The sequence below is a fragment of the Asterias amurensis genome, chromosome 8, assembly GCF_032118995.1.
Source record: "Asterias amurensis chromosome 8, ASM3211899v1".
NCBI lineage: Eukaryota > Metazoa > Echinodermata > Asteroidea > Forcipulatida > Asteriidae > Asterias > Asterias amurensis.
Genome location: NC_092655.1, coordinates 7,168,042 through 7,187,140, shown reverse-complemented (window position 1 = coordinate 7,187,140; position 19,099 = coordinate 7,168,042). Strand labels below are relative to the sequence as shown.

The 19,099-nt window shown below is 37.8% G+C and overlaps 1 protein-coding gene across 1 annotated transcript in view; it reads left to right on the top strand.

The window, feature by feature from the left end:
• Positions 1-18,093, top strand: part of LOC139940429 (uncharacterized) — a 141,305-nt gene extending 123,212 nt beyond the window's left edge. Inside the window, exons 32-41 of the mRNA XM_071936671.1 lie at positions 1,017-1,180; positions 2,128-2,386; positions 3,364-3,566; positions 5,774-5,899; positions 6,741-6,947; positions 7,653-7,760; positions 11,134-11,280; positions 12,478-12,684; positions 13,326-13,485; positions 14,074-18,093. Coding sequence (XP_071792772.1) covers positions 1,017-1,180; positions 2,128-2,386; positions 3,364-3,566; positions 5,774-5,899; positions 6,741-6,947; positions 7,653-7,760; positions 11,134-11,280; positions 12,478-12,684; positions 13,326-13,485; positions 14,074-14,252 — 1,760 coding nt within the window. The 3' untranslated portion in view covers positions 14,253-18,093. The remainder of the gene's footprint in view (positions 1-1,016; positions 1,181-2,127; positions 2,387-3,363; positions 3,567-5,773; positions 5,900-6,740; positions 6,948-7,652; positions 7,761-11,133; positions 11,281-12,477; positions 12,685-13,325; positions 13,486-14,073) is intronic.
• Positions 18,094-19,099: the final 1,006 nt, after the last annotated feature.

Below are 19,099 nucleotides of genomic sequence, written 5' to 3'. Positions count from 1 at the left end.
GGACATTCGGTTGGTAATCCTGTTTTTATCGAGGCAAAAATTTCATGCTAAGCAAATTTTTGTGCTTAGCAGCTCTATGAAATTGGGCCCAGGTGATACAATTTTTTGGGTGAAATAAGCACATGCTCAGTACTAGGTAAACAATCAAAATTAACCTGGTGTGTCTGCTAACCTAGGCTTACAATGATCTTTCTTGTATTTCTGGTGGCATTTCTGCGTCTGTGTTGCCATGACTTTACAACATTGGTTCCTTAATCAATTTGTTGTGGATAACATATTTGTCTTTTCGCTGATGTGTAAGACACAGATTGTTGTCACTAAGAAAATGTAGATATTGTTGCTATTTATTACTGTCAAAACAACTGCTGGAATAAATGAAAATTTAAGTTTTAATATGAAGCATGAAGGCTTTCCTTCCTTTGTTTTTACTTTGGAAACTGATGGACAACCTTGACTTGCATTCACTTTATACCATAGAAATAGAAACCGGAGAACGCTGAGTGTGTCACTGTTCGTGCGGTTTCGTTGTGAGACCAGTTGTAGGGACACGCGTACAACATTTTTTTATCTGTGTATGGCAAAATATTATGCCATACATTGACCAATGAAAACAGTAGAAATGGTCTATGTGGGATGCCATATTGCCATTTTGCCATATAAGCGTGTCACGTGATGCTCGATTACCATACACGTGTATCCCGCAGTATCAATACGCTGCGTCCTGACGACACAGTGGGCAACACGAGCTCAGCGTTCTCCGGGTTCTTTTTCTATGCTGACTGGACAACCTTGACTTGAATTCACTTTATAGACTTTTATCATGGTGCGGCCTGCTTAAATTTTCTCCCATTCAAATCATTGTAACCAAACTGAGGCTGGAAGGAAAATTAGTCTGGTTCCTTTTTGTACAAAGAATACTAGCATCAATTACTGTTCTTCGATACAGGGAGCTTGACCAAGATGGTGGCAGCATGATAAAGGTCTATACACACTGTTTATCCCATCTTTGTTTGCAGATACCAATCAGATCACCAATAAGACAATGTTTGAACAGTCGGGAAACTGTGGCTACTTACTCAAACCTTCAAATCTCTTTGACAAGACCAATCCATTATTCCAGCGATTCGATGCATATGATAAAGTCTTTGATGGCCTGAAGGCTAAAGAGCTAACAATATCCGTAAGTAAAACTTTCTTTAAAAAGTCAACTTTGCTTATCAATAGAACTATCATTATTCATCAATCACAATTAAAACTGGAAGCCGGTCTGAGAACTATTTTGAATTTTCGACCAATCTTAAAAAGCCTATTTTCTGGGGTCACTTGATTGGCACCTCTATCGATGCCGCAGGTTGGAGTTTTATCTCAGCAGCTTTTTTTTAGAGTCTGCTATTTGTGCACAAGCTGCATCTGTTAGTATTGCTGGAGTTGATTGAGTAGTTTGGTTCCCTGCTTTAAGAAGACGCTATTACTAATGATGAGCACTGTTTAGGCAGTTTGGTGGGTGGGGCCTGAATGTTTCCACCTTTTCCAGTCTGCCTGCCTCTGCGTCTTCATCTACATCAATGTTTAGTTGAGGGACATTGTGGGCTCTTCTGGTGGATTCTACAATGTTAAAGACACTTGACACCTTTGGTAATTGTCGGAGACCATTCTTCTCACTTGGTGTATCTCAACATATGCATAAAATAACAAACCTGTGAAAATTTGAACTCAATTGTTCGTCAAAGTTGCGAGATGATAATGGAATAAAAACACCCTTGTCACATGAAGTTGTATGCTTTCAGATGCTTGATTTCATCCCAGGACCTCAAAATCTAATTCTGAGGTCTCAAAATCAAATTCGTGGAAAATACTTCTTTCTCGAAAACTACGTTACTTTATCAGAGGGAGCCGTTTCTCACAATGTTTTATACTCTTAACAGCTCCCCATTAATTGTTACCAAGTAAGGTTTTATGCTTACAATTATTTTGAGTAATTACTAATAGTGTCCAGTGCCTTTAAATGGGATTATAAGCTAACTAACTAATTTTCTTTAACGCTCCCAAAGAAAATATGCTGCCGAATGTTTCTGTCGCATAGGGGTATAGTTTTGGATCTGACCCCTTGTTCTCTTTACCTGACAGATTGTATCCGGGCAGTTCCTCTCCACTACCAACCCAACCTCCTCCTACAGCATTGAGATAGAACTACTAGGCATCCCAGCAGACTGTGCTAAGTGGAAGACTAAACCAGTATCTAGGAATTCCATCAATCCCATCTGGGATGAAACCTTTACATTCCAGATCAACTATGAGGAGATTGCATTCCTTCGTCTCAATGTGCTTGACAGCAGTGGAAACTCAGCGGCTCAGAGACAGATCCCTCTAAAATGTCTCAAGTCAGGTGAGTTGGAAGGAATGGACACTCAGCAAACACCATAGAGCTATATATATTGACTAGAGCGCTAACACCCTGAAACTGTGTGGGCGCATTCATGTTTATGTACAAACCAATACAAAAGCTTGACATTTTTTACGCCAATTGTAAGGCTATTTGCATAATAGTGCGATTGTTCTTTTCTATGTGTCATTGAACCAAAAAATGCAGCAATTGTGAACGCACCATCTGCTGATGAGCGTACAAACTGCGAGCGTCATGTGCGTCATGTTTAAAAGGCGCGTATGCTTTTTTTAGTACATCAATCAAGTCGAACTTACGGTTTTCGTAGTGCGCGTACGCAAATGGGCAGTCGGGTACGTAAGCGCACACGCCGAATGTAAACGCAACACATCAAACATGTCTGCGCCCAGGGTGGCTTCAAAACGCAGAGCAAGTAAGCGCACTGGTCAATATATATAGCTCTAAGGAAAACAGACATCTGTGGGGACTTTTGCACTATGATACAAAGGCGTCCAACAACAATTGTTCTTTATATAATAGATGTTAATTTGCATCGGGGATGCAAATTTAACATCTATTACATACATGTATCATTGCGGTACCCGCTTCCACAACATAGAATTTGAACTGCCTCTATAGCAACCAGGCAACCTCGGTAGTCTATTTGGTAAGACACTGCTCTAGATTTGCAAGGGTCGTGGGTTCGAATCCCACCAGAGTAATATGCCTGTGATATTTGTTCACAGAACTCGGGAAAATACTGAGTATACAGTGCTAACACACATCGATGTATGGGTAAAAAACAAAATTAATAACAATGTTAGTTAAACTAGGTCCCCACAAGGGGATTCTTTAGAAAAGGAAATAATAGAAAAACAATAGCAAGTCCCAACAACTCTGTGTGCAATAGTATGTGTGGACACTCAGCATTTATTATTTGTGATAGTTTGTGATCAAATGCCATATGTTTGCCCCTTTAGGCTTTCGCCACATCAGACTCCGAACACCTCAGAACGTCCCCTTGGAGCTAGCCTCTTTGTTTGTCTTCACTCGTCTTGAAGAGATGAAAGATACATCTGACAAGACCAAACTGCTTGAAGCTCAGAGGAAACGGCAGATGCTCTCTAACATGGTGTACTATCACATTGGCAGAGAACGCAGTACCAAGATGGAGTTCATTGAGGTCTGTATAAATAGTAACAGTCAAGAAATCATTGAAATAGTGCAATGTTTTTTATTGTTTCGAAATCTTTAGATGATGCAACGACTCATTGTGTTGGCGCAAAAACTTCATATCTCCTAAAATAGCCCTTATGTGACAAGCTACAATGTTGTTTCAAAATTGTCAAATCTCGCTTAAAATAGCCTGGATGAACGAACAAAACAAATGTGCCAAGGAGCATTTTTGTGTGAGATACATTTTTTATATTATAAGACACAACATTTGTGCACTTACAGTGCGAAGTAAAAGTCTAGTGGGTTTCAATTAGAGCTGCTCCTAGCTCAGCATACTCAGTCATTTGTACCCAGGAGAAACTAATCAAACCACAAGAAGGCACCCATTTCTACCCATGTACCTCTTACACTTTAGCCTAGTGGGTTTTAGTGTACAATTATCTTTTACTACAGCAGGATCATGTGCAAAGGCACAGTTCAGGCTTACTGTGCTATATCAAAGGTACATTGTACCTTAAAAATTAGCCTCGGTGCTATGTACAGCATTGATATCTTTCGTTATTTACCCCTTGAAGAGAAGTGCTGAAAAGCATCGCTGATTGGCAAACCAAAAGTGACCGCTCTGCGGTCAATGCCCCTGTGTGTTATATAAATGTGTAGTGCCATTTAGCTAAGCCATGCAGGGGTTACTCACTCACCATATCTTTATAAAAGGAAGTTTGACTCCTGTAGCAGACAGTGGCAAGGGGTCATTATAAGCTTTGGAGTACTGGCAGACTGGTATGGCTTGAAAGTCAATTTAAAAGTGCCTGCTAATATTCCAAACTTACACTTTACACTCTGAACGCCAGTGGTGTTTTCATTAAGTTTTCTTTGTAGTTTTGTACTCCTGAAATGGCTAGCGCGGCAGACAGTTGCAAGGGGTCAGTAATCTGCCCAGAATGGAGTACTTTATTAACTTGAAAATCAATTTTTTTTTTAGCGCTGGCAAATATTCCAAACTTACACTTTACGTTCTGAATGCCATATACATGTATGCTGGTCTTCCATTATCTCTGACCACAGCTGCCGGAACATGTTCACTGGCACTGCTCATTGTTTCACTGGTACCCAGGCTACCTCAACCATCTAAAGGGACTAAGCCCAAGATCATCAAGAAGAAGCAGCAGGGTACCCGCGTGTGAATATAACGTGTGGAATTAAGCTAACCCTAAGCATGACCTGCCTTGTCATGGCAAGATTGCCCCCGATATGTATGACCTAAAATAACTCTTTATTGAGCATGATCTTTTTGTTTAATTTTATTTTGTTTTAGGTTTTGGTTGGACATTTATTGAGTTTTTTGTTTTGTTTAATTTTATTTTGTTTTAGGTTTTGGTTGGACATTTATTGAGTTTTTTGTTTTGGTCAGTTTTTGGGATCAAGGATGGATTTCACACAACAATAAGACTAGTCATTTCTCGAGTTAGGACGAGTTACTTGTTCTAACTTAGGAAAAGCCTTCAAGTTTTGAATATCTCCTAGGACTATAGTCCTAATTTAGGGCTAGTCCTAACTTGGGACTATCCTAAGTTCTGTGAAATTTACCCCAGGTTACATAACTTTATGTAACTTGATCCCCAAAACCTGCTTACCAGTTTTTTTTTTTTTTTTTATCCGCCCCTCCCACCCCCCACTTTTTAATGTTGCTGTGCTTATTTAAGCTGATATGGCATGTATTCATTTCATAAAATAATCCAGTCAAATGTGGTCGGCTGGATGTAGTCATGTCACATTTGTGACAGATAATGAACTTTTTTAATTGATTGCAGTTCCAAATTCTACCTATTTCCTCCTCAATTCTTAAACAAAACAAAAGTTTCTGTTCTGATATTTTTTTCTATTGAATACAAATCAGCCAATACCAGCTAAAAATGCCTTTCTTGGCACCTGTTGAGGATGCAGAATTGCATTGTCTCCAAATGGATGACAATGTTAGGACATTTTAAACAGTCATTTAAGGCAGCATTAGGGAAAAAAACTCCTGTGTTTATCATTATAGGATTATAATAATAATATGATATATCTATAACGAGGAATTTGCGAGAGCCTTATCTCAAGGATATAAAGCCCATACAAGAAAGAATAAACTTAATTGATTCCGATCGACTGCATCTCCATGATATTAATTTGTTGATTTGTTTGTAATCTTTGTCTTTCTTCTACATGTTTTAGGTGGTAGACGGGACGCAGATGAAACGAGTGGCCCACCCTCTGGTTGTTTATGGCATTGTTACTCAGGAGCAGGGCACAACGCTTAAAGTAACTCAAGATACCAAAGTCCATGAAGTTATCGCACAGGTACAACCCACAGCTAGTTATCGGAAGAGGGAGAGGACATATAAAATAATGAGACATTGAACATATTAATCTTAGTAGTACTAACAAACACTACCCATAAAATGGATTGTGCTTCAATAGTTTGCAAAATCTAAGAATGGGAACTTTTGGGACAACAAATTGTGAGTCCACTTGTGGGCGACCGAATGAGTGAGTGAGTGAGTGACATTGTTAATCTTGAAAAAGTGCATCAGAAAAAGGTTTTGATGTTTTGAAGAGGCATTTTGTTAAAGTTTCAAGTATAATTTCAACTTTTCATCAAAAACACGCTAGTGTATTGGATACAATCTACTTGAAAGTCCCTCAACAGAAGTAAGTTTTGAGATTAAATTATTATTGTCTTCAACGTTCTTGTCTTCAATAAATACTTTGCATCAAAATGAAAAATATGTGTACAACTTGTTAAAGGCACTGGACACTATTAGTAATAACTCAAAATAATTGTTAGCATAAAAAGCTAACTTACTAACAAGCAATGGGAAGCTGTTGATAGTATAAAACATTTTGAGACACGGCTTCCTCTGGAGTAAACATATCTGAAAGCACACAAAGTAGAGCAAACAAGGTGTTTTTTCTTTCACTATTCTCTTGCAACTTTGATGATCAATTGAACCCAAAATTTCACAGGTTTGTTATTTTATGCGTACGTTGAGATACACCAAGTGAGAATACTGGTCTTTCACAATTACCAAAGATGTCCAGTGTCTTTACACATTGTAAGTGATGTTGCAAATTCGTCCATGGGGGATTGAGAAGTGTTTAAAAAAAATCTTGTAATGACTATTATTCTCTTTCTCTGTAGGCATTAGGGTGGTCAGAGAAGCCCCTTGATGACATCAGTCTCTATGCTATAATTGAAGATGTTCAAGAGAACTATGAGGAGTACCCTGGAGAGTCTAAGACTGAGAGTAGATCAGAGGAACGCACCTTGGAGATGGATGAGAAGATTCTAGAAGTTCAAACGGGTTGGTCTGGAAAAGGGCGCTTCATCCTCAAGCAGATAACAGAGGTAAAAAACACAAGTAATTCTCTTTAGTTTCAAACTTCTTGTTTCTATTTTGTTTCTTTTTATTCTTTAAAGTAAGTGAGAAATAAATAGTATTTTACAAAGAGGTCAGACGGAAGTTGTGTCTACTAGTCTCGCCTTCCTCATCTAGGACCCTGGTTTGAATCCAATCGGGGCACTGTGTGGATTGGGTTTTCAGTCCCAACTTGTCGCGGGTTTTCCTCTGAAATGTTTTTCTGGGGTTTTTCTCCAACATCTAAAACTGAAACTTCCTTCTCTGTCTCTCTATTGGGTTCTTGGCTAGTACAGTGTTTAGGTTCGTTTTTCCTTGGCTTCATAACCAGAGAAGTTAAATGAAATGAAAATACTCTTTGATGAACAACAAATAGTACACGATTTGACTCTTCCTTCATGTGAAGCCCTAATGTGGTAAGATAAAAACATGACAGATACTTGCATTGGCAGATTTATTCTCAAGTTTTCAGATCGCTTGAGTAAAAAGTTTGTTAGGAAAAGGCTGGTGACAATGAGTGTTCTTATGGACTCGGACCATTTACAATAACAGGGCTTACTGTTGAAAGAATCCACACTGGTTGTCCTATTACCACTGGTTGTCCTATTAAGTGCGTCCACAGCCCACCTTCCAGGATGACCTAATCCAAGTACTTCCCCAATTGGGGTTTTTACTTCATTTCCAATTGACTCTAGCTCCAGCAGGATCAAGTTTCCTACTCTCCAAGTCACTACTCCCCAAGTCATCTTAACCACTTGAAGACGCAGAGTCTGCGATCACCAAGATTCCCGCGGAATCATAGGGTACCCCTCCTCAGTTTCTTAACAAATTGAGATTGTGTGTGGAGCTGTTTATTAACCCCCAACATCATTCTAATGAGCTTTATAAATCATTTGATTAATAATGCGCTTTCATTCCATTGTTGTATTAACCATTATTTATTACTGTTGCTGTAACTGTGTGTTAAAAAACATTGCAAAATAAAGAAAAAGCTATGCAGAAACCTTTCAATGATGCGGGAGGCTACAATTCTGATCATATCTTAATTTTTTTTTTTATTTTTTTTTACCCATACACCGATGTGTGTTAGCACTGTATACTCAGTACTTTCCCTGAGTCCTGTGAAAAAATATCACAGGCATGTTACTCGGGTGGGATTCGAACCCACGACCCTTGCAATTCTAGAGCAGTGTCTTACCAACTAGACTACCGAGGTTGCCCGGTAACTAGAGGCAGTTCAAATCCTATGACCTCCATCCCCCGTTCAATGTTGGCTCTTATTGCAAAGTCTGCGCTCCATCTGGGGTTAGCAACTCTGAACAGGGGAGTGAAGGGCATGGGGAGGGTATGTTTGTTGTCATGTGGCTCAAGCGTTTTTTGGCCAGGGTGGCAGCATACTGCTGAAATTCAACACTCTTGCAGACTTGTGTATGCCCTGAGCTAGGTGTACAATGGAATGTATGCCACAGATTTTTGGCCGATTTGACCCAAAAATTTTGATTTAAAATTCAATAGGTATTTTGATGGGGGTCGAGAAAGTTACAAGCTTTCCTTTGAGCCATTGCTCGAAAAAGTCCGCCAATTATTAGTAGCAGTGAAATAAAGTGCTCAAAATTAGTTTTTGTCGGGATCCCGACAATATATCACGTGACCAATTCTTATGTGTTTTATAAGAAACGGTTTAAATTTTTGTCATGGCTCCTGACCATTAAAAGTAAAACTTAAATTTTTTTCTTCGTTAGAGTGGGTGATACTCTTTGAAATACCATTCACTAAAAAAGAAATATTTGTTAATGTTTAGGGCCAAAAATCTGACATAGCATCTTTAAAAGCTCCAATAGTTTTTCAGACCCTCTCAAACAAAATGTTCACCTCTTTTTGTAAAGGTAACTCCTCCGTGGGGTAAAATGACTTTTGAGAACTTAGAAATAGTTTTGATTGAAACTATAAGGTGGTGAGCTCTTGTCAGTTTACCCATTGTAACAACAAACAACAAACAAATTCTTATATTGACCCCTTGCAGGCGCGTCACACGCGGCGACTGTTCCGCGCTCACCATTTTGGTGGGCAAGTTAGGTTTACGTACTATTAATACCGCGTCGCCTAAAACGTGCACTTTCACTGCATAACGCACATCATAGAGTTATATATAAAAAAGTACAGTGAAATTGCCCACCAGTATGGCGCATTCAAGATTCTTTTGATGATGACGTCAGGTGAAATGGGTCATCAGAAGCGCATTTCAATGTATAGAGATTTTATGTACTAATCCTATAGTGGTGAAGGGTTCATTGGGCTTTGTGTATCTAACAAACAAACAAACTATACCTGAAAAAAATTGCTATCAAAATAACACTAATGCATGCGTTATTTTGGCTGGTATACTACAGTGATGTACCCCAAAAACAGAACTTTGAATAAGGATGTCTTCAATTGCTGTAAATTTAACAGTATGATTTTTCAAATTTGTGCGCTTATTTATACTTGAATTTGTAAATGCAAGATACAGCTGGGTGTGTAAATTAACAGCAGGTTATCTCTGCTAGTGTGACTAACACTTTGTCCTGATGTTTCTTTATCGTTCACTAGTGCAGAACTTACAATGTAAATGCTAAGCCATTATCTAATTCCAGCTGTTAACATTTAGTGTTCAAAACCATGAAAAAGGTTGTGTGTATTGGATTTGGATTAATATTATAAGTAGTGATAGGAAATTGTTTGTGAGTACTTTTGTCAGTTCAGGTAATGCCAACTGGTTGCTGTGTGCTAACAAAAAATGTATATATTGCTTACTTTAATAATTGATGTGAGAATGCTCATAGCTTGATTTCAAAAAGAGTTAAGATTAATCTTAAAGGCAGTGGACACTATTGGTAATTGTCAAAGACTAGCCTTCATTGTTGGTGTATCTCAACATATGCAAAAAATAACAAACCTGTGAAAATTTGAGCTCAATCGGTCATCGAAGTTGCGAGATAATAATGAAAGAATAATAACCCTTGTCACACGAAGTTGTGTGCGTTTAGATGGTTGATTTCGAGACCTCAAGTTCTAAATCTGAGGTCTCTAAATCAAATTGGTGGGAAATTACTTCTTTCTCGAAAATATGGCACTTCAGAGGGAGCCGTTTCTCACAATGTTTTATACCATCAACCTCTCCCCATTACTCGTCACCAAGAGAGGTTTTATGCCAATAATTATTTTGAGTAATTACCAATAGTGTCCACTGCCTTTAAGTGGGAATCAATCATAATTGCTAAGCAAAGTGTGATATCACAATACAAATCATTGTATAATACTGACAACTCATCTTCAAATGAATCTTAGTGCTTTTTTAAAGCGACCCCAGTTGCATGAGATTGGAACCCATCGCTCAACTGCAAAAATATCTGCTTCAACAGCAAGATGGCCAAAGATTATTGAATACTGCTGCACTCTTTGACACATTTGCTTTTCATATTCATTTTGATAAAGAGCAAATAATGTATGAAAGGAAACAAATGCTGTAGTTGTCAGGGATATGTAGCTAAGCATACAAATAGTGCTAAGCAAGAACAGATCAAGAGAATATGCATTGCTCAAGATCAGTTCCCTTCTTCATGCTTCATAAACAATTATCATAAGCAATATGTTTTCCTCAATAGTTTGATTAGTCTTGGCCCAAGACGTCAGTGATCGATAGTGGATTGTGTAGTAGGCTAATAGGGTGCTCTATTATGGTACATGATTTAACCAAAAGTAAAGTATCAGGAATTCTGCATCATTGAGTTACTTTTTTTTTAACTGAGCCTGTCCTAGGGACATAAATTATTATTGTTTATTAGTAAACACGACCCTGTGTGACATAATTATTAATGTAAATTTATTGTTGCGATCATGCACTGATTGGTTCCTGAGGAAAGCCTGAGAAAACAAAGTGAACTCAATTCTGTGTGACTCTCAAAACTTTAGTAAGAGCTGGTCAATCGTACACACTCTACTATCGATCACTGACGTCTTGGGCCAGGACAATAGTTTTATGACAGAAAGCTATAAAAAAAAAAAAAAAAAAAAAAAAAAAAAAAAAAAAAAATAATGCTTCACTGTTGATGAATTCTTTCGGTTTGATAATTGGTTTTAGAAAGAGGAATCTTTTGAAATCACCTGACTGATTTAAATTGATTGAATTCCCTACAGAGACATCGATCGGATGAGTGCACCTCGGTGGATGCTGGGACGACTGATAAGACATTCCTGGTCTGGGTCTACAACGTATCACAAGAGCAACCTTACACAGTATTCAGAGCTCTGGTTAACAGCACAGCACAAGATATTATTGCTCAGGTTAGCCAACTGTCCACCCAAAACAACTAATTAGTGGAGTGACTCAAAACTTAAAGACACTGGACACTATTGGTAATTGCCGAAGACCAGTCTTCTCACTTGGTGTATCTCAACATATGCATAAAATAACACACCTGTGAAAATTTGAGCTCAATTGGTCGACAAAGTTGCGAGATAATCATGGAAAAAAACACCCTTGTCACACAAAGTTGTGTGCTTTCAGATGCTTGATTTTGGGACCTCAAAATCTAATTCTGAGGTCTTAAAATAAAATTCGTGGAAAATTACTTCTTTCTTGAAAACTACTTAGTTCAGAGGGAGCTATTTCATACTATCAACAGCTCCCCATTGCTTGTTACCAAGTAAATTTTTATGCTAACAATTTTTTTTGAGTAATTACCAATAGTGTCCACTGCCTTTAACTTGTCAAAGGTGTTTTTTTCTTGAAAGAGTAGATACAAACCTTTAAAGAGATCTGTTTTAGTAAATAAAAAAATGTTTACTTTCAATCTGAAAGTAAATACCTGTGTCTGTCCTTCAAACGAAATACCTGTGTCTGAAATATTGTCCAAGTTAATAATGAAATAGCAGTTTAAGGTTATTACATGTACACACGAGTTAGATAATTTTGGGTTAAATCAAGACAAATTTACTAGGGTGGGACTTGTTTGTACTCGCAACCTCCATAAGAAAGAGTTGGTGCTCTACCATCTAAGCCGTCTAGGCCTAATATTGTACGTTTGTTGTCAATATCTTTGTGCGGGGGTTGCCATTCAGAAGACCAGCAACTGCGGTATTGACCCAATTCACCTGACGTCATCATCAGAATAATCTTGATTGCGCCAATTTGGTGGTCAATGTCAATGTGTGTTATTCAGAGAAGTGCGTATTTTAGGCAACGCGGCGTTTACACGTTAGCCTATTGACCACCAACATGGTGAGCGTGGCATCAGTCGCCGCGTGTGACGCGCGTGCAAGGGGATCATTAAATAGCACTATGCGACACTCCATCCCCCTTTATCAAATTGCAGTAATATAAAAGGGTGTTATACTGTGCAAAATATAATTTGTTTTTAAATTAAAATGTAAGCACCTAATTTGCTGATTTATTCAAATTTTACTTGTCTGAAACCCAATGCAAAATAACTCCTTAAATGGTTTTGGTGTAGGTGAAATTATTGATGTATTGTTTTTCAGGCAATGGCCAAAGCTCATCGTCTAGACGCTGACCCAAGTAACTTCGTCTTGACAGAGGAGGTTTACAAAGACTGGAAGGGCTCAGAGATAAAGAAGGACATCCAGGAGAAGGTGACAAGTCGAGTCTTAGATGATTCAGATATGGTCTTTGAGATTCAGAATATGTGGAAGACACCAGGAAGATTTACTCTCAGAGAGAGGGATGAGGTAGGAACATCATTGATTTTTATTCTGGATAGAATTTCAACCCAAGGCCTTGTCAACAAGACAGTTTTCAGCCACTGTAGCGGCAACTAATTGGATTGCATGCACAGGAAACACTTAGAATTTTGATAACATTATGTCTGTTAAACTATTTTATTTTTACCCTTGCAGCAATATGTATAAGCACTGTATATTCAGTACTTTCCCGAGTTCTGTGACAAAAATCCCCAGGCAAATCTCTGAGGTGGGATTTGAACCCACAACCTTTGCATTGATATAGAGCAAATGTACCACCTATGCTTTTAGCAGCTGCTACCAGAAAATGCCTCTAGCCACCGGGCTAGCTCAGCGATCTAGTTGGAAGACATCTGCTCTAGCAATGCAAAGGCTGTGTGTTCGAATCCCACCGGAGTGATTTGCAAAAAGTGACGTCACTAAAGTGACAATTTTTATGGGCACTGACAAGTCCTGTTGTTGATTAAATTCCTTTTGGGTGATTGGTAGGTGAACGACTTGGCTGTGTAGAAAAATTAGAAGGCTCGGTGCCGCTCTAAGCTGAAACCCAAGTTGCTGGTAAAATTACATATCAGGAACTGTGTTTATGCTTGAAAGTGATTTATCTTTGTCTCCTTGTATGTTACTAGCCTGCTGTATCTCAGTATCTACCCAATATGAAGGCAGCTATGTATAGTGCAGTGAGTGGTGGAGGCAAAAAGTCTGGCTTCAAACGACTGACCAGCATGAAGAACAAGAAGTCTAACAAAGAAGCCAAAGATAAGGAAGGTTCTCAACAAAGCCTATCAAGTAAGTTTAGAAATAAAAAATACACAAACTGAATAACACGTTGACTGCCAAAATGATAGTTCTTAAAGGGACTGAACACTATTGGTAATTACTCAAAATAGTTGTTAGCATAAAACCTTACTTGGTAACGAGCAATGGAGAGCTGTTGATGGTATAAAACATTGTGAGAAACGGCTCCCTCTGATACAAGTAACGTAGTTTTTTTTAGAAAGAAGTAAATTTCAACAAATTTGGTTTTGAGGGCCGGAATTCAAACATCTGATAGCACACAACTTTGTGGGACAAGGGTGTTTTTTCTTCCATTTTTACATATCTCTGAGGGAGTGTTGTATCTGAACAGAGCCGGTTTTGTCTCGATGTTCGAACAGTAAACTCTGGTCGTCTTCAGGAGACGTTTAGAGTATTCCGTTCGAAACGTCAAGACCACACCGGCTCTGATCAGAGCCAAAACTCCATTAAAAAGGGATATTACACATTGTTGTACCTGCAAGTCTACTATTTATATTTATAGTCTTATTCTTCACACCATGCAAAGCTTCAAACACCGTCTAATCGTTTGATTATTCTACTTTCTTTTTCTAACCCCAGATGCAGCTAAGAAGTCTGCTACTCTTCCCAGAGACTTTAAAGCGGAGGATTTCAAGGCAGAGATTGAGAAATTGGAAGAGACAGAGAAGACGACCTCCCGCTCCTCAAAAAGCAAACTCCTTTCCTCTAAGAGCAATCTCGTTGGTAAGCTGAAGCGATGGAAGACGGAGAGCACATGAGCGGCCATACTGACAGGACATGTTCCCTGTTACAAACATACTCTATGATGCAGAATGTCAAAAAGATTCCTGACTATATTTCAGAATTCCAGCTTCACTGTAATCGCATGGATTTGATTTGATTTTGGAATAGAGGTGGGAATGAGAACAAGTTCAGTATCCATTACTAGCTAAATGATCACAACCATATTTCATGGCTCTGCTAACCGCCAAATTCTGCACCATTCTCTGCTTGCAAGGCGAGCGCCAAATTTCTGTGCTAGCTGTGTAAGCTTAGAATGCCTAGTAATGCAGAGTACGCATGCGCAGAATCCAAAATCACAGCTCACCCGTGAAATATGCGTGACGTAAACACAGAATTCCCTGCTTCCGTAAACGCCAAATTGCCTGCTTCCATAAACACCGATTCTTTGCTTACGGTAAGCAGAGCCATGAATTTGGCCCAGAACCCTTCTATGCCCTCAAAAATATTCATACACATAGTTGGAGTGGTATTTCATTGGAGTAGCTGATCGGCAAGCATGGGTCCAAAGTGTGTGAAAATGTTTTGAAAGTTTTTCTTCCTAAAATCCTGTGATTTTTCACTGAGCTTTATTTAAAGTAAGCACATTATGATACTAAAATTCCCGTTCATTTGTGTGACAAAACTAAAGACATTCCCAAATTGGAAGATTTTATTGATATGAAACTCGCACCAAGTTGGATAAAACCAAAAAAAGTAGAGGGTTTTCCCCTTGTTTTTTTTCATTTTAAATTTTTAGTTTTAGTTTATCAGTGACAAAACTATGAAGTTACTGCAACAGACAAATAAAAAAAAATAAGATAAAATTTGATCTTGTTTATCCTTGCAATATATGCATATTGTTATCTGCACTCAACCTTTTTTTTATATTGGTGATACTTTGCAATAAATTTGACTGCCTTCTTTTTAGCGGTGGTAATAGTAGTACTTGTTTTTGTTGTTGATGAAATTTTTTGTTAATCCCATCGTTGTGAAATAAACAACAGTAGTGCAATCAGTAGTTTTTATTAAAGATATAGTTTAAAGATATAGTTTGTTGTAGCATTATGTTTATTTTAACATGTTGAAAAAGGTGGCCACGAGATATTGAGCAAGCGTGGTGTGTCATGGCCGAGCGGTTAAGAGCACTTGATTTAAGCTCCGGTGTTTGATCAGCAGAGTGTGGGTTCAAATCCTGATCGTGACACTTGCTACGCAAAATTGGGGAGGTAGTGCTTTCTGCTCTACCGACCAGGCTTTGGATTGATGATACCCAAGCCTACACCCGTATGGACAGTAAAGGGGGTAACCCTGTTTCAGCCCTAGGAGTAGGTGGCAACGGCCTCTGGAAAAAATAATTGTAGCCCACACCTTTAAGTGGCCTTCAGGCCTTGTGTGTCTGGCGACTTTCATAAAAAAATAAAAATAAAAATAACTCCGAGGTCTTGTGGTTTAGACTCTCCACTGTATTTCTGAACTATCTCAAGTTTACACTCCATCAAGGAATCTCCGATCAATTTCCATGCTTCTCCTCATTGAACCCAAGTCTCGACACTCATGGGGTGACAGGTCTTTTTCTTCAGCTGCGCCACGCATCTGGAACTCTCAACCACTTAATCTTAGATCTTGTCTTTGTACTGCAAAATTCAAGTCTCTTCTCAAAACTTATCTTATGTCACAGGTTTTCAAGGACTGATTATGTTGTGTCTGGGTTTTTTTTATTTTATTTTTATTTATATTTTTATACAGCACCTTGAACACCCAGCAGGTCTTATCATCATCATTATTATATTAAGACATCTTACCTGCTCTATGTGGGGGATGGTGATGGGTTCGAATCCAATCCTGTTGAGTGCCTGAGACACATCTGTAAGGGGTACATCCCAAATCATCATGCTTGCCAACTGGTCAGATTCATATGAATTGTCCAGACTTTGTCCAGATTTTTGAAATTACAGACTGCAAGAAAACAGATTATTCCTATTTCTGACAAAGAAACGGCAATGAACAAGATCTATAACTCAGGTAGAAGACGGGAGCCATTTGCGTGTGGCAGTAAAGAGTCACTCACAGGGTAAAGTGATATGTGTACACTGTTTTAAATTGTGTGTGTTCATGTAATAAATATAATTGAAGACTCTTTGCATTGCTCTCTGTGGACTACAAATAATTTCTGAGGTTCCAATTTAGGTACGTATCCATAGGTTTACAAATAATTCAAATCATGCGTAAGGAAACCAAAGTCTAACCGATTTCCTGGGAGAATAGGCTTGGCAAAGCCTGTACAATTAAAATGAATATTACAATAAATATTTGTTTCATTTTACAACACAACAAACCATCTTTTTTGTACAGACCATTTTCCAGGGGCTCTTTCCGAAACTCCAGTGTTTCCAAACTCCAAACCATTCACTAAAAATGTTTAACCTGCACTACTTTTCCCCCCTTTTTTTATTTGAATGAGTACAAGCTCACGTGATGTAGTTTTCACATTGTATTTTATTGTTGGGAACTTGAAATGAGTCAGTATATGTAAATGTTACTTTGCAAAATGTCTTCAACCTCAATTGCAAGATAGAAAGCTTGCTTTGTTAGATTTTTAGAGTATTTTTTCTTCATGATTAAAAAGATGAGATTGGATGATGTCGATGGGGGATGAGGGGTGATGGTGGATGAAAGAGAGAGAAAAAGCGAAAGAGGGCGAGAGGGGGAGAGAACAATGTGCTTATTTTGTTTTGTTTTCTCAATTGTACTTATTTTGTTTTGTTTTCTCAATTGTACTTATTTTGTTTTGTTTTCTCAATTGTACTTATTTTGTTATGTTTTCTCAATCGTACTTATTTTCTTATGTTTTTTTTTTTCAACCATGGACTAATATTTTTGAGAAAAACACCATGCAATTTCTCTTTGAACTTGAGCATTTACCAAACATCTACTCCTTTGCAGTAAATGAGTTTCTTATTATCTTATTTTACATGAAAACCTTCCAATACAATTCAAGGTCGCTTTTCTGTTTCTATTGCTTCATTTGGTGGTCGCAATGAGTTAATGATAATGTCACCAATAGTCAAATTACACTATTTTCCAAATGTATTATTTCAAACATGTCCCTCTGAAGGATTCTTTCAAACATTTCCCTCTGAAGGATTACTGATATAATTTCTTTTATGTACAGTGGTAACCTGATTTGACCTTGCTTCCTGTGCAAACAAGGAAATTCAAAATGAATACAAATTATAAAGCTTTAATTATGGTTTCTTTCAACGAAAGCATATGTTACTTTTGTTGTAACATTTGTTTCCGAACACCCAGTGTTCAATCACTGAATTTATAGCTAACTTTTATACTTTTAAGATTATAAATAATCCATTGTGTATGTAGAAATATTTGTTCACATTTGTTTATTCTTCACGAAAGCAAATACTCTGTTTCTACAATGGCAATCACAGTACACAATTTGTTTTTTTATGCTGGTGTCATGCTGGAGAACAATTTTGTTTCTATATTAACAATATTTTACTAGGAATGATAGTCAACAAAACATGCACCAATGATTTTTATGTGCAGAGTCAATTGGAGGTTCTTAAACCAGGGACAAGACGAAAGAACACAATGTGTCTCCATAGGGATTTAAAAATAGAATGTGTTTTGTGGATTCTTGATTAGTAAAAAGAGTGTACACTTGCCCAAAGGCCTTGAATGAAGACTACCAATGCAATGGATGAAATACACCCTATAACACTCCTTATTCATTTCAACTATTGTAAATACATATAAAAAGCCTTATGTAAATTATACAATCAATAAAAAGGTATTTATCGATTGTATATTAACTTTTTTTAATAAATTTTAGCCACTTAGTTAAAAATTTGAAAAGATCAATGATCTTGTTTGAAGATGATTACTGCACACTCTAACATTTTAATTGTTACAAGGGAAAATGATTTCCAAACCTTGCCATGATTATATGTATTTATGAAATATTGAAAATTAATGCAATTGTAAACTAATCAATAGAATTAAGGCAAGAAATGTTTGATTGTAAAATAATGAATAAGGTTCAACATCATGATTTTCTTTTCTGTATTTTGTTAAATAATGCCCCACTTCTGATCTTCTCAATACTATAAGAAATAATTTTGACAACTCATCTTGTATTGTTTCTTCTTGTTTGTTGTCAACTATTATTATTGAGTTTTAAAGTTTTATTCAACATATAAAATAACTTATTTTAAGTGATGAAGAATAATAAAATGAAAGTAATTTCATTACATATTAAACCTTTAATCAAAAATGTTGTCTTCATTGTTTTTCTAGTAGTGTTATAACTTGGGTGTTCACTGCAGTTGGGTGTAGGGGTTGGGTGTTGGGTGTTGGGTTGGGTGCAAGGTTGGGTGTAGGTTTGGGTGTTTGGTTGGGGTAGGGCTGGGTGTTAGGTTTGGTGTATGTGTTGGGTGTTGGGTGTAGGGCGTTGGGTTGGGTGCAAGGTTGGGTGTAGGGTTGGGTGTTAGGTTGGGGTAGGGCTGGGTGTTAGGTTGGGGTAGGGCTGGGTGTTAGGTTGGGGTAGGGCTGGGTGTTAGGTCGGGTGTATGTGTTGGGTGTTAGGTTGGGTGTAGGGTTGGGGTAGGGCTGTGTGTGAGGTTGGGTGTTGGGGGTTGGGTGTAAGGGAATCAATGTGTGGTGAAGAGGTTTTCAACAAGTGGTTTAAGCCCAACCAGGCCTCGGCGGGTTTAAACCACTAGTTGAAAACCGATTCAACACACTTTGATTCCCATTCTTAAATACCTTTTTGGTTAAAAAACATCATCACTTTTTGGTCAAAAAGTAAAATAAATGCAAAAAATTA